The 24,699-nt window shown below is 43.8% G+C and overlaps 1 protein-coding gene across 1 annotated transcript; it reads left to right on the forward strand.

Annotated features, from left to right (window-relative positions):
* Positions 1 to 551: 551 nt before the first annotated feature.
* On the forward strand, positions 552 to 24,177 carry nuak1b (NUAK family, SNF1-like kinase, 1b). Its single transcript, XM_015964130.3, has 7 exons — positions 552 to 1,045; positions 6,598 to 6,718; positions 19,190 to 19,341; positions 20,422 to 20,487; positions 20,566 to 20,685; positions 22,709 to 22,841; positions 22,950 to 24,177. Exons 1-7 carry the CDS (start codon positions 749 to 751, stop codon positions 24,041 to 24,043), a joined length of 1,983 nt encoding a protein of 660 aa, XP_015819616.1. The 5' UTR covers positions 552 to 748; the 3' UTR covers positions 24,044 to 24,177.
* Positions 24,178 to 24,699: the final 522 nt, after the last annotated feature.

Raw genomic sequence — 24,699 nt, forward strand, 5'->3', positions numbered from 1 at the left:
ACCCACGGAAAAAGAAGGGGCGCAGCGAAACGACCATGGCATTATCCACCACGTCTCATTGTGAGAGAGAGTCCGATCCCAGCGCTCTTCTGCCACAGTCGGCCGCCGCACGGAGCCTGCAGGCGCACAACAGACAGACTCCTGATAAATGAGAGGAGCTGCACCTGGGCCGTGGACACGATGAGGGTCATCTTCACCCAAAACGCCGGTTTTGTCGCAGCTTTTTCGCCTTTTTTGTGATGTTGGCAGCGTGTAGGACGACAGATGATGTGAGCAACGTAGAATTAACCATTGATAGATTATACCTGTCAGCTGAGCAACAAGGAAATTCATTTCTTTAGTTTTTTCCTCCTTTCAATGGGATAGATCTTGGATTTATAGCCTTTTATAGCCAATATAATTAAACCACATCTGGTCAAAATCTGACTACTGTTTATATTTCATCATATTATTGGCACTATAATTGATTTTATGCAGCTATTGCATGTATTAGGTTATTATAGACCGATTATTTAATGCTGCATTAGTGGCTAATTCATTCGTATCGACTATATAACAATATGAGTTAAGAGGAGTTTGTGTTTGCTTTAATTAAGTCAGTCGATCAACCAAGACAATCAGTAAACAATAGATTCCTCATGTGATAGCATCACTATTTTGTAAGTTATTTATTTATTATTACTACTATTAGCTCTATAGGTGATAGATTTTAAGTTAGATATTTGAAAGTGGGGAGGTCGTTGGAGAGATGGAGACGGTTTATGTATCACACCGGGGGGCGGCCGGTCCCGAGTCCCAGAGAGGCCAGGGCGGCGCGGCGCGCGAACAGCCGTGGGTTGTCCTCTCCAGCCCTGCATCCCCGGTTTCACCTGCCGGCAGCTCACCTGAGGGGACCCCGGCCAGTAGTGATGGACGGAGGAACTCGGGTGTGAAGAAACACCACCACAAGCACAACCTCAAACACCGCTACGAGCTCCTGGAGACGCTGGGGAGAGGCACCTATGGGAAAGTCAAGAAGGCCACAGAGAGGCACTCCGGCAGAGAGGTGAGCTGTTTTCTGGAACTGTTGTTTTTTTTAGATGTTTTCTTTTTCTTTTTTTTTAACCAAATGTTGCATTATGTGCAGTATTCAGCCTTTTACTATTAATTAACCAATGAAGTAAAAAGTCCCATTAGTCACCACACACTGGTGAAATTCCAGCTCTGCATTTGCACCCACCCCCGTGGGGAGCGGTGAGCTGCAACTATTTGATGGTTTAACACCCCCAATCCAACCGGTTAAAGATGAGTGTCAAGCATGGAGGAATTGGGTCCCATTGTTAAGGTCTTTGGTAAGACACAACTGGATTTGAACTCTGATCTCCCAGTGTCAGAGTGGACACTGGTACCACTAGGCCACTGAAAAGGTACTTCCTAATATCACACTTTTTAAAAACACATAAGCACACAATAATGTAATTTGTATCATGCCGTCTTGGACAATGTGGCAAGGCAGAGCCCTACTATCAGGTTGCTTTTAGTGAGCCTCATGATTTGTCATGAATAGCCACTATAAATGAGTCTGCCGCAGTGTTACACTCAGAGGCGTGTGCATCCACCCCCCTCCACTGGGAATTCCCCATGAGCTCAAAAATAAGGCCCATGGGAGTTGCGCTGCACACGCCTCGTCCTGCAGGGCCTCATGACCGGATGCTCGAGTTCAAATCTTGCAGATGACAGGACGGATGCCACTGGTGTGAGCCCAGTGAATCAAAGGCAGCCAAAAGTTCCCCCTAGAAATAAAGTACTTCATACTACTGTAATCAAAAGTCAAAGAAAGTCCTAACGCTATCCATCCTGAGACTAACTGAATCTGCTGTTTACATGAGCTGCTTGGTAGCATGTTTATAAAGTACCTCAAAAACCTGGAACTCTTAAAGTTTTCTTTGTGTGTTGAGTGTGTACAATACTTGATTAATTTTGGTGTCAGACGGTCATTTTTGTGGCTGCTTTTAAAATTAGAAGCCTTAAAATCACACGTTATACCCTCACAGACCCACGTGTGCCCACTCTGGCAGAGCAGATAGAAGCGGCCATAAAAATCGGTGCAGGTTAACAAGTGTTGACCCCTACCAGCGACCCTTTCTTGTGTTTGACTTGTGTAGTATTTATTTATTGTTAAAATTGTTCAATGCTTTCACTTCCTGGATTGATTAAAATGTTTTTCTTCTGAGCTCAGATGGCTATGGATGGTTCCTGGAATATTTATTTTCCTTGGAATTTAAAAAGATTGTATTTAGAATGTGCTTCTAAAAACCCATCCCAAACGTAAAACACACAAACACGTTTTATGTCATGATGAGTTCTTAGAGAAGTAACAGGTCTTGACTCCCTCACAGACCATGGATCTGTATTGTCAGAGTTTACTTGACCTCTGACCCAGAGGAAGTCCCTTGTGCCCATGTGGCAGATTCAACAGTTGGGTGAGGTTGTCGTGTTGGGATCTCCTTTCGCTCTCGCTTCTCCCAGATCTTTCCTCCAAACCAAGTAGAGGAGTAGATGGAGGAAATAAACATAGAATGTTTTTCTATGTGTGATTATCATGGAATTGAACCAAAAGCACTTCAGGAAGACCGATTAAACACGGACACATCCATTGCATGAGTGAAAGAAGAACAGAGCGGCTGTTTTAATCTTGAAAGCCATATGGCCATCCTGGGTACTTCAGTGAAAATCCAAAGCTACGTGATTGATCAAAGAGGTCATCGTACAAAAATGTGACAAGCTTGTGTGTTTGTGAATGCCAAGAGAGGATGTGCTGCATGCTTGTATACTTGTTGGAGACACAGAAGTACATGTGTGGTTTATTATGTATTAAATCACATCTAAAAGACTGCAGTAGGAATGTAGTAGTGACAGCCGAAGATAAAATGGACATGAAAGGCCATCCACAGGAGGAAATGGAATAGGAGGGGTGTATGGAGGGACTGTCGAAGACAGTCGGGAGGAGAGCAGTCAGTTCAGGAATACAGGAAAACACACCACAATAACAAGAGGGACTGCCTCAGTTAAAAGTCATTTAAATGTGTGCTTAAAGAATGTGATTACATCATTCCCAAGCAATGACTTCAATGAGGAGGTACACAAAAGGGAAAAACAACTCTCCTCTCCTGCTGATGAGGTTTTACAATTCCTGGCTGACATTCCCTGGAAAGGTGGCAGGCCTGTTTCTCCTCCTCTCCCTTCCAGACTCCGACTAAGCCAGCACAACAGATGATCGTGAGCTTCCAAACAATGCATGGATGGTTCAGCTTGTGGTGAATGCTTCATCTGTTTTAATAGCCTGAGAAAGCACTGGAAGATGGCAGGCTCTGCAGAAGCAAAGCATCGACTTTCACTTCAAACAAGTCGTTTTGGGAGCAAAGGTTGGAGAGATGGGGGGAGGACGGTCTGACCCATACCTGACAAGGGCGTGAGCAGCAGTGCAGCACCTGCTTACTGTGAGTGACGGTAATGGGGATCCACTTAAAGAGAAGTATATGTGTGTAAGCTCATCTGGCAAATGACTGATCTGCAGTCCAGTTTAATGATCCACATCAGGGTCTGGGCATGGGAACTGGAGGAGAGGCTCACAAGTGATACCCGGCTTCGTCTCAAACCCATGAGAACACATGAGAGAGGTGGCTTCTTCATTGGGTTAGCTGAAATTTTCTCTGCAGAAATATTACTGTTGATTTTGCGATCTGTGAAAATCTTAATGATTCTGATGAGGTAAAAGAAGCCATGTGCAAAGACCCAAACAACTTTTACCACTTAAGGCAGGGGTCTGCAACCTGTGACTCTGGAGCCCCACGTGGGCCCTCAGTCCCTCTGAAAATGGAGCTTCAGCCAAGAAGGCCCTGACTGAAGGGTGTTTCTCAATGTCAAGGAACCTTGCCTTGATGTCTTGGCCCCGCCCCGGTTGTCTTAAGGGTACTGCTCGAGAATTTGCAGGCTGTTTGTTAAAGTCTAATTTCTTGAAATTCTGTGTAATCAAGGCTCGGTCTGGAAGGGAGCTACTCTGGATTGGGGGTTATTTTTATTGATGTACATGGTAATTAGCTTGGCACTCACCCCTGCCTGTGGTTTCTGCTGCCTCCAAAGGCAGCAGCTCAGCTAGGAGAGGACAAAAGTTTAAACTAACAGTATTTTGAGTCAGCAGACTCTATACTGACCTGATCAAAGGAAAATCAGGACTTGATCCAGAATGTTTAGGCTAGAATTAGCCTACCCTGTGTACTTTTCAATTGGTTTATTTAGAGAAACCTCTCATTTACGGGGTACACGGGTTAGTGGTATGGATGTATCCTGTTGTGGCATATGGCACTACAGTAATGATGAAAAATCATCAAATCAAGAGTTGTTTGTAACTGTTAAACCTCAGACTTATGTTCAACTTTCGTAATGTGTGCTTAAAGCTCCCAGCAGGACAGATTTACAGGCTGCTTTAAATGTCGGCCAATAGCTGGTCTTAATTAGAACAGCTAAAATAAGATGCTGGGGAGTGATTGGTGTCCTCTGGAAGACTTGAGACTTCTTAAAGACTGGTACTATTGGTGAAATTATGTCAAATGGATCTTATTTCCTCTTTGGGTTTGTGATTCAGTTCTTCCTTTGCTTTACAGCAGTTTGGAGAGTTGGAATGCATCTGAAGGGAATCAGAAATCCTTCATATTAAGTAAATGCCAACGCTGTATTTTGCTACAGTGTTCACTGATCTTTGTACATGGATCTCACTAAAATAAAACAAGTGGTTTTGGACTCCAGTAGCCCTGTGCAACTATGTCATTTATTGAATGTGTTCTTTTATTTGCTACCATGGCTCCAGTTTACATGTTGATCAATGGCCTTCTCTGTGGACTTCTATTATGCTTAAGGCCCCAGATGTTTTTGTCCAACAGGTTTCACTGAGACCAACATCACATGGAGTGCAGTGTGTTTTGTGTGTAAATGTTAAAGTTCACTGATAAGATCATTCATGTGACTAAAGCCGGGTGGACACTGTGCGACTTTTTCACTCGTAGCACTCAGTTTCAGCTCAAACTGTACAACTTCCTCGCAGAGCAGATCTCACGAGCCATGTGCTCACACTGTACGACCCAGTTCTCGGATGCGACCTGACTGCTCACACTGTACGTCTGGTAGCAACACGTCTTCTCTAAAAATATGCTAAAAATAGCAGTTTTTACACAACACTTTTTTGTCTTGTTTTGCCTGTTGTCCTTCGGGAGTGCTGCAGGAGGACACACAGGGATTTATGGGGGTTGGATGAGGAAAACGAAATAAAGAAAGTAAATCTGTGTTTTGTGATCAGTTTAATTTGACATGAACACGACAAACACGCTTTCTTGACAATCTTTGTGAGTAAAAAAATGTGTAGAAATTAAAACGAATAGCGTGTGTTATTAGGGAAATAGCGAGCGAGCGGTGTTGATGCAGGATTGCGCATGCGCCGTGAGCGGTTCTGATACATTTTGGATCGTAGCTGCTCGCAGTGCCGCTTCAACAGTGCGATACCCTCACGAGGGACGAGCGAAATATTAAACACGCCAGAAGTCCGTGTGAGCTCACGACTGCTGATCGGTAGCTGGTCACGTGGTGTTAATCGCCTCTCGTAACCCCCTGTACACTACACGACCACTCGGCGCAAAACTCGCCCCGATGTCGTGGATTCTCGCACGAGTGGAAGATCGGCTCAAAAAAGTGAAAAAGTCGCACAGTGTACGCCCGGCTTTATATGCCGTCTAGTGCCACACATTTTGTTTTGGTCATGTTTCCTTTTAAACTGAAACAAATTGCTGTATTGATATAAAAATTATGAAGGCCATAGAGAGGCACTCTATAAAAAAAGGAAGAAAAATAAAAAACAAAAGTGGTAAACACACAAAGGCAATAAGCTATTATTGTAACCTTCAACCACTAAAAACAACAAATAAATGAAACATGGGTCTCCAGAACCATGCAGCATAAGGCATACAGACATACTAATGTGCATCTGGAATTGCACAAGTATTGAACACACACTGACTATTGCATTGACGTTATTGTGTAACAGGATAATGGCAGTACCAGTTAAACTGAGGAGTTATACACTTTCTGCAGAGGGGACGAATGACCTACGATAGAGTTCTGATTTACATCTGGGATGTCTCAGTCTGCCTGTGAAGGAGCGGTCCATGGCCTCCATGGTGGAATAGAGTGGGTAGGAGGAGATGGAGATGGGGGTCATCTTCACCACCATCAACCCTTCACACATCTCAAATGAATAGTTGGCAGCCTGTATTGCTCATCTTTAAATTTGTATCGCTCAATTTAAAAGTTTCTCATACAGATCAAAAACTGTTCAGAAATGTCACTTGACGTATCCACCACCACCACCACCCCTTATTCCCATGAACGTGTTTACATGGGGGTATTGCTTATTGCACCGTTCACAAACTTGCAAAACTCGGCCGTGAAAAATCAACAGAAATTGGAAAAATCATGTTATTTTCTTCTGAAAAAATATAGTTTATAACATATTTTCCACTGCTACGAAAAATTTTAGTATCTGATCATGAAGCCTCTGTCTGTTTGCAGGTGGCGATTAAATCCATCAGAAAAGAGAAAATCAAGGACGAACAGGACATGGTGCACATCCGCAGAGAGATTGAAATTATGTCAACCCTCCGCCACCCACACATCATCTCTATCTATGAAGGTAAGAATCTGGAACATGTTAAATGGCAAATTCTAGACATGCTCAACCTGAACACACATTAACAAAAACACACAACCAATATTCGTCCTTCCTCCGACTCATGTAGTACTTGTAGCCAAGCTGCAGGACTGTCCTATTATGACATGCATGTGTCATAATAAGTCCCGGGCTGCAGCACTGGGATGTTTTTCATCTTCCCTGTCTGGCTGCCTGAGTTAGTAAAAGTCCTGATGGCTTTGGCAGTGTGCATCTGGACTTTTCTAAATCTGTGCATGTGTGTGATGAATCTTTGTGTTTGTAAGAGGGGTGATGTTCTAAGGGATTGCCTTTCCCACATCTGAGAGGTCTCATCCGTTGTCTTCTCGGGTCCTGATCTCAGGGCCAGACATCTGCTGATACTTAGAGGCAACTGCAGCTGGGAACCAGACTGTACTTGCGCATGTGCACGTTTACCCACACATATGTGCACACTAATGTCTGTCTGTGTGTGTGTGTGTGTGTGTGTGTGTGTGTGTGTGTGTGTGTGTGTGTGTGTGTGTGTGTGTGTGTGTGTGTGTGTGTGTGTGTGTGTGTGTGTGTGTGTGTGTGTGTGTGTGTGTGTGTGTATGTGTGTGTGTGTGTGTGCAGCTTGGGATTCACTGGATTGACCTCAGTGGCCCAGGCTTGCACCCTGTCTGACTCTGGTCCAGTGCTGCAGTGGGAGGAAGGGCTGTAAGCCTTCCCTTGAGCAATGGCAACATAATTCTACCCCAGGAAGCAACTCTGCAAATATCAAAGCCTTTATGTCAGACTCAAACAGCACTGATATTTATTCTTTGAGACCTTCTTTATTTTGGTCGAACCCCTTCAAATGACTTTAACCTCATCAGAGGAGAAGGTACATTAGAGTTCTTTTGACTCAACAATTCCCATTGAAATTTGAAAGCACTGGTAACAGTTAATCATTTGTTTTTATTTCGTACGGCATGTGCATGCTGTTATAGTCACAAAGTACTCTAGAGTGAGTTGTTTTATATGATTTGTGACTATTGGTAGACTTGTGCCAGTGCTGTTTTCAGGACAGTGACAGCAGGTTGAATACCACTGCCCAAACTGGGTCACCTGTTGCCCTTTGTTCAGTTCCAAAGTCCCCTTATCTCTTTCACTAATGTTTGTGTAAACAAACATCACTATTTGTCATGTGAATGTGGTAGTAGTCAGCTACAGGGCTAAGGTGCAACTAGATTTTAAGCGTTTTGTTTGAGAACAATTAGAACATTACAAACTTTCTGTTAGACTTTCTTTTTAGAGGCAACCATCTCTACCGACAGTCTCTGTCAGACTCATTTCTCTGGGTCTTTGGTGTTTCTCCTCAAACCCACGTTTACTATTATGGCCTGGCCTCCACCCAGGTTTGCTTGCTACAGACGTATAGGAGGCCCAGAGATTTGGGTATCCGGCAACACCCTCTCCAGCAGCCCTCCGCTAACTGCCTCGTGTGAACCAAAGCTGAACCAGATGTGTGTGTGAAGACAGAATTTTACCACTCCCTTACATTTTGCGCCCGTCAGCATGCTGTGTAGGGCATTTAGAAACAGATTTGCACTTTGGTTTTTAGGCGTGTCTATGGGGCACTCCTTTTTTAAACAGTTTTTCTACTTTATAGATTGCTGTAAATGCCCAAACTGAGAGAGCAAAATGAAACAGTTGCACACGTTCCGCTGCTGTTCTCACCACTATCAGCTGATGGAGGGCTCTAGTTTCGTTGCGCCGTTCGTGTCAGTGGACACGGTAGGGTCGGGGGGGGCATGACGCTTAGCCTGGCGGGTGGGCAAGTAAAGCCTGGCGGCCGCCAGGCTTCTGAAGCGCTGGGGGAAACCCTGAAATATAGCCTGGGTTAGAACCAGAAGTCACGCTTACAAAGTCAGAATCTCTGAATTTCACATCAATTAAACCAACTGGAGCAGCCTCGGATATTTAAGTTTAAGATTCCTTTCTAGCTCTTACCTTAAAATCCAACATGGCCGTCTTGCATGTGAAAAGTTTTGACTTCCATCGCTGTGTGTCTCAATAAATCAGACACATAATATTAGTATTGGTAATATTTGTAATATCTGTTGCTATAATGTTTGAAAGCTGAGAACATTGTTCCTAGCTTATGCTGTTATGAGCTCCATTCCCGGATTTCTGTTCAGAATGAAATGGAACTCTAGCCTGGCAAGCCAGACTAAATAAATGTATTATTTAGTCTGGCCATGCTCCATTGACGGCTCGGTTGTGGGGCGGGTTCTACCGTTGTCTTTCAAATGATCTCCGCATTCCACTGGACAATGAATGTGACATACTCTTGTTTCACTCTGTTGCATCATCCCACCCACCAGGCATATAGAGTGCTCTGATTGGCCCACAAAGTGGATAAAGCTCTGTGATTTGTTCACTAAGCAGATAGAGCACTATGATTGGCCCACCATTATGGACCAATCACAGCTCTTTATGTGTTTGAAACCCTTCTAGAGAGCTGTGATTGGCTTGCCAGAGTCCTGGTAGGAGCTGCTGAGGTTCCAATGGAGCATGCCTAGACCATTCTTTGCAAAGCAAGAATTTGGTCTAGTTCACTAGGCTAATGGAACTAAACATTAGGCCCATTTCCACTATCAAAACTTTAAGGTCATTTTAACAGACCTTCTCTGTTTGCATGTGTCTCCATTTCAGGATGGAACTAATGTCTGCATTTGGAAATGTTTGCAGAAATGGCTCGGTAGAGTCACTGGGTGGGACTTGTGGTTAACTCATGCTGGTTGCTTGTAAATGCCACCAAACAACCAGTATTTGTAAAATTGGAAGACTTGCTAGCAAATGTAATGATTTAATTTACATCTATTTAATGAACCATAAAATGTGAGATTCCCTTGTTAAGCTATTCTATAGACCACATGGGCCGCTGAAGCGCCACGAATCACCTCGCGCCGGCGCGTGCCGGCGCTCCAGCCCGCGCCGTACAGTGATCATTTCGGCGTCAGCTCTATTTTTTTCATGAGCCGCGGGTGAATCGCATCAATTCTGGCAGGAAGTCAAACCTAGACATAAGAGGCAGGCCGGTAAAGTTAACAAAATAAAGCATTTCAAAATAAAATTCCGCAATAGTCAAATGTGTTCGTAATCAGACACTGCAGAAAAACCACACGAACACACACACACATACACTAGGGCTGTAGCGAAGCCTCGACGAAGTCGACGGCTCGATTCTAAAAATTTGTCGACGTCAGATCCGGTAGTTGACGCACCACGCCCACTTGTTGCATCCCCAGGAGTTTGTAAATAGAAGAGAAATCTGCCTGTTTTTCCTCTAGTTCGCCCTCTTCTCCGCCTTCACTAACATCTCCGCCAAATACCGAAGACCCGGAACAACGTCCGTCCACTACTAGATTATTTTCCTGTTTTGCCCGCCTTCGTCTCCCGGCAACGGACAACAACTTCCGGGGTCAGATGCGCTGCTTCGTGTCTATCGCAGATGTAGAAAATCACCGGGAGCGTTTCTCCCTTCATTAAGGAGCTTCTTTCGGACACGAGGAGAGCTGTTTTGGTGGTAGCAGTCTCTCCTCCGTGCTGGTCTGTTTGCTGCTGGGTGTTTTTGGTTTATTTAAACTTGGTAACTTGAACTTAATGTTGGTAAAGCTACTGTTAGCATCTTCGCTAACAGCTTCTTGCGTTGGGATAAGCTGTTACGTTTTGGTTTAGAGTTCATCTTTTTTGTGGTGTAGATCTCCTTTTTATTACATTTAGAGTGTTGTGGGTTTTCGGTTTAGTGTAAAATATCACCTTGAGTTTGGTTTAACCCGTAACACCACTCGCCTCACGCACATAAGTGACCAAAACAAAGCAGCATGGAGACACTCCATCTTCTACCACCTCTCAGGCAGCAGCCTGCACTCCCAAGTTCTACACGTCACCAGAACATAACCAAACAACACAATAAAAGCAGTGTTTTACAAAATGGAAGGCCTGTAGTGTTTATTCTCTTACAGTAAGAATTTATCAATTTTTTTGAGGAATTTATTTGAGATTTTCTGGTTTTTGTTAATTGTGCAATAGAAAAATAATCATTAGATTAATTTTCTAAATAGTCATTAGAATAGTCGACTATTCGATAAAATAATCGTCAGAATAATCGTTTTAAAAATAATCGTTTACCCCCAGCCCTAACATACACACACATCGAACTTGTGAGCGTGTGTGACCACGTGAAGGGGGTGTGGTTTTGGGTGTCTTTTCACCGGAGCAAACAGGACAGAGAGGCAAAAAGTCTGAGGCAAGCAGTTAAGATGGATGACTTTAAATTAATTATGGAAGTTGAGAAACACATGGAGCTGTACGACGCCTGAAAAACATGGTTATTTACGTACCCATTTCAGAAGAAACTGCTAGGTGCAGAATTGGAGCGGGTTCCAAGTGATTCAGCTGGCAGAAACAACTCATACCATAGGTTCACACACACACACACACACACACACACACACACACACACACACACACACACACACACACACACACACACACACACACACACACACACACACACACACACACACTCAAACGTAGAGGAAAAGAGCTGAGAAAAGGCAGAGAGGAAATGGAGGACACCAAGTGTTTAAAAGAAAAACTACAGCTGAGCCGAGGCGCGCCTCGACTGGGACGCGTCTGATCTGAACTGAGGAGCGGCGAGCAGCGGCCGAATTTCATGAGCGATTCGCTTCTCGGCGCTTTCGCGGCCGGTGTGTCCCCGGTGTCAGATGGACTCGGAGGGTCAGTGAGTTCAGCTTTTATTCTGAAAGGAACCGTTGCTTGGTTGGTAAAATGCAACAGATTTTATCCAGCTTGTTGGTTCTTTGCTTAAAAAGGAAGTCCGGGTGGTCAGTCCGATACTTCTCTTAGAATGCGGTGAACTGATCTAAGATGGCGTGGGGACTGGTTTTATTAATTCTGGATTTACGGTTGAATCAAAGTTTGACAGATATATAAACACCACAGAGACTATGCCACGCTTCAGAAAGGAAGGTTCCGATTGGATGAGAAGGATAAAATGTGTCATGTGGCTTACATTACGTGGATCAGGATGTCTAGTGCAGCTAGATTAAAGTCGTGTTACTCATTAAAACTTACTAATTATAATGTTGCAATACGGGAGTGGTCTATGACCTGTTGATGCCAAGTATGGCAATTGTACCTACTCGAGTACAATTATTGCGAAGACCATTAAATTCTGGCATGCTCTGGACGACTTGTAGCCGTCATTACCATAATCGGAGTAGCCAATTGTTACTAACAACGCCACCTTGGGAATTTCGCCCAAGGAAATAGTTAAAGCACGTAGGTCCTTTCCACTTAATTGAGACAGCAGACGTGGTTTTAGAAATCACAATTCATTTATTTTATTTAATTGAACAAATGGTGTAAAAGACTTTTTATAAACTGGCCATGTAAAATACCATAAAACACTAAGATTAATGCCCCGAAAGAAAATAAACCAATGAAGTGAATAATTGAAAAAGAGGAAATTAATTTAACTCACTAATTACATTAATTCATGAAGTCAAATGAGGGTTAACTAAATACGTTTAACTATAAGTTTAAATAAGCAAAAAGGTCGAACAGTAGGGTCTAAACAATAACTTTCAACAATTAGTTTAGACCATCGGTTTAACCAAACAAAAGTGTGTTAACCAGCAGGACTGAGGCTAGTGAGGGAGGCAGGTTACTCGGGGCAGAGAAGCCCCAACACAGCAAAAATAATAAAGAAAATATAAAGGATTCACCCCAGGCAAGTGAGCATTCATACCAACGTGAGGAAACCCAGCACCACCACACTCGCAAACTGGACCGCCACCTCCGAGGCCACACTCCACACCTCCTGCCTCAGCCTGCACAAAGAAGACAAAATTAGAAACGGTATAAAATCTGTACAAATGGAAATGAGCTGTTCTCCTCCTGGACTCCAGCCAGCCTCCGAACAACTAATTTGAAACAAAGTAAAGGGAACGAAGCAAAACAGCGGCGCCTCCGGTCGGACCACGGAGCAATCTAAAAGGACAAGGAAGAGGTAGAAATTACCAAACAATAACAAATGGCCAAATGTGGAGACGGCGCAGCACACACCTACCGGTCCTCCTGCTAATGACGCCTGAGCAGAAGGGAACTCCCTGCCCAGCAGCAACGGAGCAATCTATCCCTGGTTTTACAGAGAGCTGGTGTTAGATTGTTTGACTCACATATCATGTACCTGCAGAAGGTTCGTACCGTTTACCAATGCTTCGCCTACCCAGAGGCGAGCGATGGCGTCACACCCAACACTGACACAAATGCCCAAGCTGCAGAAGGCACAACACAGTCTGAGACACAGTAGCCCTAGCGCTAAACAGAGTAGCCATCCAGGTACATACCACAGTTGGAACAGAGCCGATCGCAATATAAACGCAGCCTGAGGACACAGGCTGGCAACACCAAGACGCAGCGGCATACCGGGACCAGCTGTTTCCCGAACCTACTCCCTCACCGGAGGAGCTCCCCTTTTATAGCAGCAGCGCCCTCCTACATACGGAGGGCGTACTGCTCTACAGTAGACCAATAAAATTGGAGCAGGCATTTCGTACTGCTGCAATAACATTGTCATTTCACAGATTGGTTCACATCTTATTATTGACTAACACTTTGTTTGATTAGCTTTATTAAAAATAAAGAGTTTGTCTTCTTTCTTCTCTTGATCTGGAAAGGGAGCAGTTTCAGAAGCAAATGCATAACCTTGAGGCAGTCTCATGCAGATTAGTTCTGTGTCAGAGACATCTGAGGAGAGAGGGTAAATAACCTTCGGTGGAATAGCTCCTTCATCACGTTACATACCCCCCTTTTCAAGGGCACGGCTGTCCGTACAGAGACCACCTAACATTGAACAGACCAGAGTCTTGAAGGACTCCGACGATAGAGCAAGGTGCAATTCCTCAGGAAGAGTGTAGTTTCCCAGGAAGAGGCCAAAAGTGGTGAGGTACGAACCCCACTCCAAAGAACAGTCTCGCATAATCCCTCGGGAAGCACACAAGTCAGCAGATTATCAAGTAATCCACGTGGAAGTAATAATTTGAAGCAAGTGCAAAACATTATATCTCCACAGGTAGGGAATACTTCTAAAATAGTATATTGATCTTTGTAATTGCACTTATTGTGATCCAGTGCAGGAAAGAGCAGCAGGCAGGTCCGGTCCCAGCCAGCAAAGTATCCCAGCAACCATGCCGGAATCCACGGACGTCCAGGTCCTACGAGCTGGAACACCAATCAGGAGGAGTAGAATCCGATGACGAATCATAGGTCCACCCCCTAGGAATCGAGGATCATCGACAAAACTCAGGAAAGGAGAGAGAGCACAGCACAGGGCACTTCAATGTAGACAAAACAAAATGGCATCTGATGCAAATTAATAAACAAAAAGAAATCTATCAGTATGAGTACCTGCATGTACTATGTGTAGCAATTATTTGAATTAGCGTTTTAAGTGAAGAAATGGATGCAATACACTACGTGTACTGGAAAAAGTGGTGCAAAAAGAATAAAATTAATAAAACCCTATACTGCGTATGGGAGAAATCACTGCACTAAGTAAAAATGTTATCAAAATGAAGGGGGGCAAAAATGGTTGTAGCCCATAAAGGTAAATTAACAAAGTTAATCATAAAGTTTTCAAAACTTAATCACTGTAGTAAAATTCTATAAAAAAGATAGATATATGAGTGTTAAAGAGCACTAAAAATGTAAATCAGTGAAGTTAGTAATCAACCTACATGTGAATGTACCCATAAGGAATTAAGATTAGTGAAAATAAAAACAAATTTGGATAATCGTAATATGTGGACTAAACCCATCTACTGTTAACTAACTGATTACCTGACTTTAGGAACCCACAGCATGTTCATCTCAAATCACCCAAGTCTGCAAGTCATGTCTAAACAGGAAAGACAACATGCACACACACAAACATAGACAAACTTGTGTAACTCGAGATAGAGACCTATGGAGCCGACGAGTCTGGCAATAGGAATCACTCCACTTTAGAAGTTCTAGCTGAAGGCGCAGGAGGTGCAGGTGGAGGAGCAGGACCGGCCAGCTCAGGCGGAGGCATCTGGGCAGCCGGTGCTTCACGAACCAGTGCGATGGCCCGAGATAGGCGCCACCCGACGCTGCGGACCGAGTCCCCTAGAAAGGTCACGCGTGTGGAGAAGTGACGGAACAGGAAAAATGACAAACCCCACGACAGGCTGAGGTTTAGGCATGCAGTGAATATCACGACAGAATCAGTGGAGGACCAAGACTAAGACACTGGTTGAAACCTGAGACCGGGATCTGCCGACAACTCACGCAGCACCCTGTTCAGCACACCCACCTGAACCATGGTCGGACCATCGAATGTAACACGATCCACCGTAGCTGGAGAAAGAGCAAAGGAGATGTTATCATAAAAAGGAGAAAACTCCACCTTAGACTTATGCTCACCAAGATCCAAGTAATATAGAGAGACCTCACCTATATGGACCGTAGTACCACGTGGAACTGTTACCCATAGGGTTTGAGAGGGAAGCACAACTCGTGTGGACCCACCATAGCTTAAGAGCAAAACATCACTTCATCACTCAGACTTGCTTCTCCAGATACGAGAGTTCTGATGACAACATCACTCACTAGGGATGGGTACCTTTGACATTTGAATCTATTCGCTACTAATTCCCGGTACCTAGGAATCGATACCGGTACTTAACGGTACCAATTTTTGATACTTTTGAGTGTTTAATATTTTAATTCTCTTTTATAATTAAATATATATTTTTTCCTCAATATGTAAACATGTTTGATAAATATCACGATAAATAACATACAACTGTTTGTATTTTAACATCATTCTTGTAGTTTTATAAGCTGATAATTAAACTGAAGCAAACATCTTTACTGTGAACTAAATTTACTGTGTAGCTTCATTCCTTTTGCTGTCCTTTTTCATTTGATTTTTCCTACTGGGAAGTTAGAATTTCCAAGGAGAAAGCGAACGCACCATTAGCTGATAACAATGGGAGCAATGGAAGCTAACATATCAAGCTAGCGTTATCTTAAACAGTTTATTTAACTGCTGGAGCAGATTAAAATGATGATGCCTCACACTTAGATCATTGTCATTGGTTTCATCTTCACCCAATCACCCGTCGCATTTAGTAAAGTGAAGCCAAACTTTAGAGCACGTTCATGTTCTTCTAGTCGGAAATTCAGAGTTCCGAGGAGAAAGCGAACGCACCATTAGCGAAACAGAAGCTAAAGTTATCTTAAACATTTTATTTACCTACCGGAGCAGATTAAGATGAGGATGTCTCACTTAGATCGTTGTCACTGGTTTCATCATCACCCAGTTACCCATCACATTTAGTGAAGTGGACCCAAGCTTTAGCGTGCGTTCTTTCTACCATGCTGCTCTGTTTACAACTGGCTCACAGCGACCGACAACATAATGCTCTTGCGCATGCGCAGCTGTCTAGGCAAGTTCTCGTTATGAAGGACGGGTACCAAAACGAGGCACCGTTTGAAATGACGTGAATCGGTGCTCAGTCGGTACTATGGAATTCGGTCGGTACCTTAAAAAGTGCTGAATTCGGTACCCATCCCTATCACTCACACATGCACCATCCATCTCACGTCTCATTCACACCAAGATCCATTCATCACTTAGAGTTTAGAGTTAGTCTTGTTTAAAATTGTTTAGAAATAAATCGTCTTAAACGTTTTAAAGGTGACTCTCTCTTCTCTTGTCTCTCAGTTAATACGAAGTGTTACATAATCCCTGCAATAAAAAGTTCCAATCTTCTGGTTTAAGTTATCCAAAGATCCATGAGATTGATTTCATATTTCCTATGGAATCTCACATCTTATGGTTCATTAAATAGATGTAAATTAAATCATTACACAAAGCAGAATGAAAGGGGAAAAACCTTTGAGATGAAGTCATTAATTCATTGCTGCTGTCGTATGTAAAAACGTAGAAACATGGAAACCATCCTTGCTTTTTCTACTGTCATTCAATATTTTCTGCTTCTCCTGGTGCCTTTGTGCACTGATCGGTGATGTCACTCACTGCCAAAATGGTCACAATATGCTGATGTCTTTTCAATTTCCTTCAAGGGCCAATTTTGGAAAGACACAACGGCACATCATGCACCAACAGTGTTATTAAGTAGGGATGTGTATTGGTGGAATTTTGGTGATACGATATGTATCACAATACAGGAGAGACGATACAATGTATCACGATATACTGTAATACGTTAAGTCAGACGTTAGCGTTTTTTTAGACAGAATTTATTGTAGGAATATTCAATAAACTGTCACGGTGAGTGTTGGTTTGGGACCCGTATGCAGATGAGTGAAGCTCAGAGGCAGCAAATACCTTAATCCATTTATTGTAAAAAACAACAGGAACCGAAGCACATTGACATGGGAAGACATAAGGCGAGGTTAACTGATGAACCGATAAAAGACACATGACGGCAAGGGCTTAAATACACAGGAGCAGGTGATCAGGTTAACAAGAGGCAGGTGCAACCAATAAACACAACAAGGGAAGACGACAGGCAACCAAGGCTGGGATGCAGAATGTGACATAAATAGTCCAAACTGATGCTTAACATGTTTAACATGAGGTATCTGAACCATAACAGAGGGATTTACATTTCAATGGTTGAAACAAAACCCATTGCACATACTGCCAACTAGTGGTCTGCATTTGAATTGCACTGAAAGATAAGAAAATACACACATTTTAGCATGTAAATTCTTCCAAAAATTAGATACACGACCATTGAATATCTATATAAAATCACAGGAAAAAAATGTATCATGATATATATGGCCACATTGATATTTTCTTACATCCCTGTTATTAAGTGAGCAAAGCAAAAGCATTGGTGAATAAGAGTGCTCATTATTGTCTGCAGCACTGCTTCTCTACCTTTATCTTCTTCCTAACTTGTCAGTATGGGGTTTTCCATCAACTTGCTTGTCAGGACAATTGGTGCTAATTAATCAGAAGATGGCCTGACACATGAACAAAGCCCAGTGAGTGAGAGAGAGACTATAACGGTGGCTGGTGTAGCCATCAGACCGCATCAAACCCAATTTATGTAAGCCAGGTAATTACTTCACCACTAGGGGTCAAAGGTAAATGAGAGTGCAAGCTGCGAACTGGCTTTCTAAGAACAAGCCCATCAAGGATCAGTGCAGATGTCGCCCCGGGTTCCCCTTCTCTTCACCAATCAGAGGGCAGGATCTACTCTGCCCTCGGGAATGGTTGGCTTACCCCCTTCTGCTATTTCCCAAGCAGCCAGACAGTCACAATCAGGGAGCATTACCATCACTCAGCAGCTGTGTGTTTTGGATGAGGATTAAATCTGTAAAGTGGGTCCTGGTAGGGGGAAAGAGGGACAGACTGAAGGTGTTCACTCATGGGTGTAGAAAGTAGAGGCCCTCACCCTTGGTGACCCTGCTCTGTGGGAAAATCAGCTTGGCTGACAGCGTTGTTGATGTCATGGCCTTGGTGTTCCCTTGGTCTTTATCTCTTTCCTTCTCTCCTCACCTAACTCCCATTATCATAATGCCAAGTATGTTGCAAAGCAGATATTTCACACTCGTAAGTTAAAATTATGTTCTGTCAACAGTTGGTGGATGTGAAACGTGCTGTGGCAGTGTGATGTAACAGGCATTGTTAGACTTAAAGTTAAAAAAAAGCTTATTCTGGCAGTTTTAATTATTCTGCTTTGGTCACATAAACTCTGTCAGTACAATAAAACACAGTTTTGTTGCTTTATTCTGGGATGGGAAAAGTTGAATAAAGATTTTTAAAGCTTGTTTCTTTCCCCTCATAATTCACATCACAGAAACACACAAAAATCTGCTTTATTTGTTAGGTGTTGTTTTCGTTTGAGACTGATAAAGATAAGACTGACTCGGGAGGAATATGAGAGTGTGTCGTGCAAAGTAGCAACTCAGTGTTAAGTTGAAATGTGTCAGGTCTATTTGTAGATTCTGGGAGGCTAATATTATTGTGCTGCTTGATCACTTAATCAACTAAATGTTTCATCCTCATTTCTTCATTTGGGATCTGTTTTAATGCTCACTCATTCAGGTCTCTGAAGAGTGGGTTTGATTAAGTTAACAGCCTCTCCCTGCAATGAGCCAAACTCATGAGGTGTGGTTACGATGATGTAAACCCATGAGGTGTTGGGATGAGATGTCCTTCTTTGGAATTTTCTCCCAAATCAAACAAAACCAGTGTACTTTACAACAAATATAGCTCATTTGTTTTGTTTATAGGGTGTAAAATGAACCCAGAAGAACTTAAGTATTTCTTTTGTCCCCGTTGGCCCATACATTTAAACTGTATATGTGTTAAGGTGCTACATTTTTATTTTTCAGTGTTTGAGAACAAGGACAAAATCGTGATTGTGATGGAGTATGCCAGTAAAGGCGAGTTGTACGACTACATCAGCGAGCGTCGGCGCCTGAGTGAACGGGAGACGCGACACTTCTTCAGACAGATCGTCTCTGCTGTGCACCACTGCCATAAGGTGAACAGGAAAAAAAATCCCCACAAGTATTAATTTACTAATTACATTAAAATGTGTCTTCTGTCATACACTAGCCAAGCACCACACAGTCAGCCACATACTGCTGCAAGTTAATCTGCTGAGCCTACACATCGTGCTTTTCTTGGCACGCTGGTGTGAAACAGTCATCTGTTTTAGTTAAGATAGGACACGGGCCAGTTTTATTCAGGCATATGCTCCGATTACAGGCCAGTGCAGCACACAGGCTCTGCTTTAATTCAGTTCTAAGATGTCCCAAGACTCCCCCTTCAAGGCTTTTCCTAAAGGGTTTATCTCCAGCCACACCTGTGTCAGCCCATGGTCCTCACCTCCCTACCCCCACTGAAGCCCCTAAAGGCCAATAGGCTTGTCCCGAGGGGATCCCCTCCTGCCACGCTTTTCCCTGGAGATAGGACTGAGGTCATTGTCCTCAGACAGGAGAGTCCCAGACAGCCACAAATGATGAATCATCACCACCAAGCGTAGCCTCCCGCCAGGCGGGGTGGTGTGAGTCACTCACACAACAAGCAAGCAGTCATTTTTCTTTTGCATCCACCAATCCGGTCATGTGAACATGAGCTACATGCCAGACGATAACCAATGCGCGATGCCATGCGAATGCTGCGCAGGCTGGCAGAGGCGGATGGGTTATGTCATTTGTCCACATCTGAGCTGCATTCTTTCTTTCTGCAATACCACATTTTAATTCCTAGATGTTTTGTTAAGCACTGTCATTAGCTGCAGAGTTGTTGCTTTTATGCTGTGTTTTGTTTTGTTTTGTTTTGTTTTAAACGCGGCGAGAACATCATTTGCACAGGGTGGTAATTACAAGCATGTTTATGTGACACATGTGAGTCAGTTCAAGACCAAAATCACAGCAGATGTCAGCATAAAGACCTGAGAGGGCACAAGACCAATTAAAAACAGCCAGGCCTCAGTTTCCCCTGAGAATTACAAGCTTTCTTTTTTAGAGAAAATCATTTCACATGACAAAGGGCTGCTCATACATAATAAATACAGACAGATGCATTATTCAGTTTCTTTCTTCTTGCTTACTCTCAGAACGGTGTGGTGCACAGGGACCTGAAACTGGAAAACGTGCTACTGGATGAAAACTGTAATATCAAGGTTAGTCAGTACTTCATTGTCTCAGACTATGTTTTTGCGCACAGAGGACCTCATGGTTTGTGTGAAATGTCTCCTCAGATTGCTGACTTTGGGCTGTCCAACCTCTATCACAAGGATAAACTGCTGCAAACTTTCTGTGGCAGCCCGCTCTATGCTTCACCAGAGATTGTCAATGGAAGACCATACCGTGGCCCAGAGGTAAGGCTCAACGATCCAGATTAACACTTCAGTCTGGGCCCCAGACATGCCTCTGCTTTGTAGATGAAACTTTTAAAAGAGACAGATTTTGTTTTGTCAGAGGTGAATGCTAAAAGCCATAATCCAAAGTAACATTTTTGCCAGGGTTTAAATAAAATTTGACCTTCACTTACTGTGTATGTCTTTAATAAAATTACCTAACAAGGGATTATGGTCACTGGGTGAACCATTCACAAATTTGTGAGCAGGCTTCATGTTCTATGTCTTTGATGAGATTAGTCCACAGACAAGGGGCATGGGGTGTCTTTTTTAACTCCATAGGTCTCCATTGGCATCCCTCCCTAGTGTTGCCTTCCTACGGTGTTAGGGTCCTTTGAAGTAAGGAACTGAAGAGTGTTGTGTGCTCACTTTCTACTAATCTGAATAAGAATGAAATGAACTTTACAACTTTAAAGCACATGCATGGTATAAATTAGAGTCTCACTAAATAGTTTTCTTTAAAAACGTTTGCTTAACTGGAACCTTGAAGATGTGGTTTACTCATTTAATTAATGCATTTGCACATTAATACTGTTCTGAGATGCAGAATTTTGCAGGTGCAGAGGTGGGCTGAAAGCAGCAGGATTGCTCTTTATTATTAATTATATGCACACACACCTCACTTCTGATTTGCTAACAGAACACATTCAGCCATGTTGCAAAGTAACTACCACCACGACACTCTCTCCTCTCTCCTCGATGCAAAAAAACATATAGGAAAAAAACCTTCCTGTGGGTCAGTGTGAGCCGAGAGGGGTGAGGCCATGAATGCAAATTCAGTGTGATATCTATTTTCCATCAGGAGCTAATGCAGAAGATAGGTGTAGAAGACCGTTTTCATGTTCACCCTGCATGAAAAACTCTGAATGACCGATTAGAAATAATAATTTAAAAAGTTTTTTTTAGTCAGTCACACCTGTAACAAGTGTTTTTGTCTTAAAAACAATCCAAAAGAGGGGAAATGCATTTTAGGGTATTTATTTTAGACATTCATTCAGAATCATTTGATTAAATTTACTGAATAGTGTTTGAGTGCAGTTGCTACCAACACTAACCTCAGCTGGGTCGAGGCCACAATCACTGGCAGCAAAAGTTGCACACAGCAAAAGTTGGTACCCTGTCTCGCCCTCTTGATGTATATCCAGAGTCCTAGAGGAAGTACACCAGCTCCTTAACTGTTGTCTGATTTCCTTTTCCTCTTCTGTCGTAGCGCTCTAACTTCCCCCAATCAGAAACGCATTCCTCAGAACATCTACACATTTACAATCAATCAATCAATCAAAGCTTTATTTATAAAGCGCCTTCCGCAACCCTGTAAGGAAGCCCAAGGCGCTGAACATGGCTTTTGCATTTTCTGTAAACAGTCACATATTTGTCAAATTCTGTCTCACACACTCTCAGGGAGAGACAGGTCTTGTTTCTGTCAGCTACTGGAATCCCACTTCTACTGTCTCTTCTGGTCCTTCTTCTCCCACCACTTCCCCTCATGGCCTTTTTCATGCCACTAAAACACAAAGTCTTATGTTACTTTGTAGACTGTCGCATTTCATTAAGTTGGTTCTTACAAAGTTTTTGCTGCTGCCTGACAGAGCAGGAGAGAATTGGGGGGGGGGGGGGGGGGGGGGGAGAGAATAGTATATCTCAATGGAAGCAAGACATTTCCCACAACGTTACATGCATTGGTTATGGTGTCCCTTTATGGAAATGTGTCTAAAAATTGCCAGGTATGAAGCTGTGTCTGTTATTGTTTGTCTAAACTTAAAAATAATTTGGGGCTCTAAACCAATGTCGAGCAGAGCTGAGCTCATTCACATTTTATTGTTATGAATCACTAATCAAAACAGGGCTTGCAGGACTGCATTTAGGTTGCATAACTCACCTCTGGGGGGTTTTCTGCCTACACAACTGCATCAACATTGCATGTTTCGCCGAGTTTGTTTTGACTGGAGGAACAGGTTTGTGATCAGATGTTTGTTTTCACCAGGTGGACAGCTGGGCTCTCGGGGTGCTGCTGTATACCCTGGTCTATGGAACAATGCCATTTGATGGGGGAGACCACAAGAACCTCATTCGCCAGATCAGCAACGGCGATTACAAAGAGCCCACACAATCCTCAGGTAGTGTCGTAACTTACAAAAAAGATATCAAGACCTTCTCGTTCGAGGGGTCACACCGAAAAAGTTTGCATGTAATGAGACATCTCATGGATGGTTGTTTCCTCCCAGATGCCCGTGGACTGATCCGCTGGATGCTGATGGTGAATCCTGAGCGCCGAGCCACCGTGGAGGACATAGCTAATCACTGGTGGGTCAACTGGGGCTGGAAGAACAGTGTGTGTGACTGCGAGACCCAACGAGACCACGGAGGCTCGCCCATGTTGGCACGTTTCATCGACTGGCAGAACCGTACTGAGCCACGAGGTACCGTAGCCAAATCTGCAGCCGTTCTCCATATGATGCGCCAGAGGCCCAAAAAATCTAAGAAGGAAAATGTTGAAGCCGGACAGTCCCTCAGCGGAGCAGAGGACAAGCCAGGTTTGAAGAGACCCAAGGGCATTTTGAAGACCAGGGCAACTGAGGAGCAGCAGTCTGCCAGTCTTGGAGAAGTGGAGCTGAGTCAAGCAGCATTGCCTCAGCAAGCTGAAGGTGGAGAGGAGGCTTCGAGCCCAGAAAGAGAGGAAGAGGAGCCAAGTCTAGGAGGGGGCTCGCCGGCTAAGATGGTACCTACTCTACCGAAGAAAGGCATCTTGAAGAACAACCAGCAGCGGGAATCAGGGTACTATTCCTCCCCAGAGCGCAGCGAGTCCTCTGAGCTTTTAGGAGGAGCCAGCATGTCTCTGTTAGCCACTTCTCCACCCAAAAGGGCCATGGGGAGAAAGGGCATCCTGAAGAGAAACGGCAAGTACTCCACCTACAGCGGGCCACCCTCTTCAGCAGGAGTATCAGGAATCATCGGCGAACCTCCTCCACCTGCCGACTCTGGTTTGTCACGCAGTCAGAGTCGGCCCTCCAGCATAGTGGGGGAGGACAGCTCTGTCCTGTCCCTGTCACCGAGTTCCCTCAGTGGGGCCGAGTGGCACCCCTCCACCCCACATCTCCGCCCAAACATCAGGGCCTGCGTCTCAGCTGAAAACCTGCTGCAGCTTGCCAACTTCAAGGGCTTCCAGGCAGCTCCGCCTCTTCAGGGACCTAAGATTAGTCGGGGCCCCAAAGCAAAAGGCTCCCCGGGGGACAACGGCAGCTTCTCCTTGCTGGGGGATCTGGAGGACATGACTCAGGTGTACCAGCAAGCCCTGGACATCAGCAGTAAATTCAGCTAAAGAACGGGCGGTGGAGAGAAAAGCAGCCAAGGGATTCAAGTGTGTGTGTGTGTGTGTGTGTGTGTGTGTGTGTGTGTGTGTGTGTGTGTGTGTGTGTGTGTGTGTGTGTGTGTGTGTGTGTGTGTCAGACATTAACGACCAGTGTATTACTGGGATTCACCTGTAGGGAGGCTGCAAGTTCTCAAATTGGGTTGAAATCTTGATTCATGCAATATCATCTTGCTCTCTCACACACACACACACACACACACACACACACACACACACACACACACAGTTATTTGGCCAAATTCACTGAAGGTTTTTGAACAGGAGAGGCTCAGAGTTGGCACGAGAGAATGCCACCCATTCTGCTTTCTCGGCCCGCCCGTAGACTTTGCTGCATTCAACATGTTTACATATTTAGCAAGAAGGCAAGTTGAAATCACAAACGCTGCAACCAGAAACTCGTTGGCTCTCTTCTTACACCACCCATGTTGAATAGGAGTTTACAAAAGCACCTTAAAAACTCACATAGAGCACACGCTTTTGTGATCTTAACTTCCTTTAAAAAGAAGAAACAAACCAGGGTCTTGTTTAAAAAATTTTTTAATTTTTATTTATTAATATTTTTAAGTTTTTGGTGTGAAACTGGCGGGTGTCTGGCTGTTACTGGA

Source organism: Nothobranchius furzeri, chromosome 4 (genome assembly GCF_043380555.1).
Source record: "Nothobranchius furzeri strain GRZ-AD chromosome 4, NfurGRZ-RIMD1, whole genome shotgun sequence".
Lineage (NCBI taxonomy): Eukaryota > Metazoa > Chordata > Actinopteri > Cyprinodontiformes > Nothobranchiidae > Nothobranchius > Nothobranchius furzeri.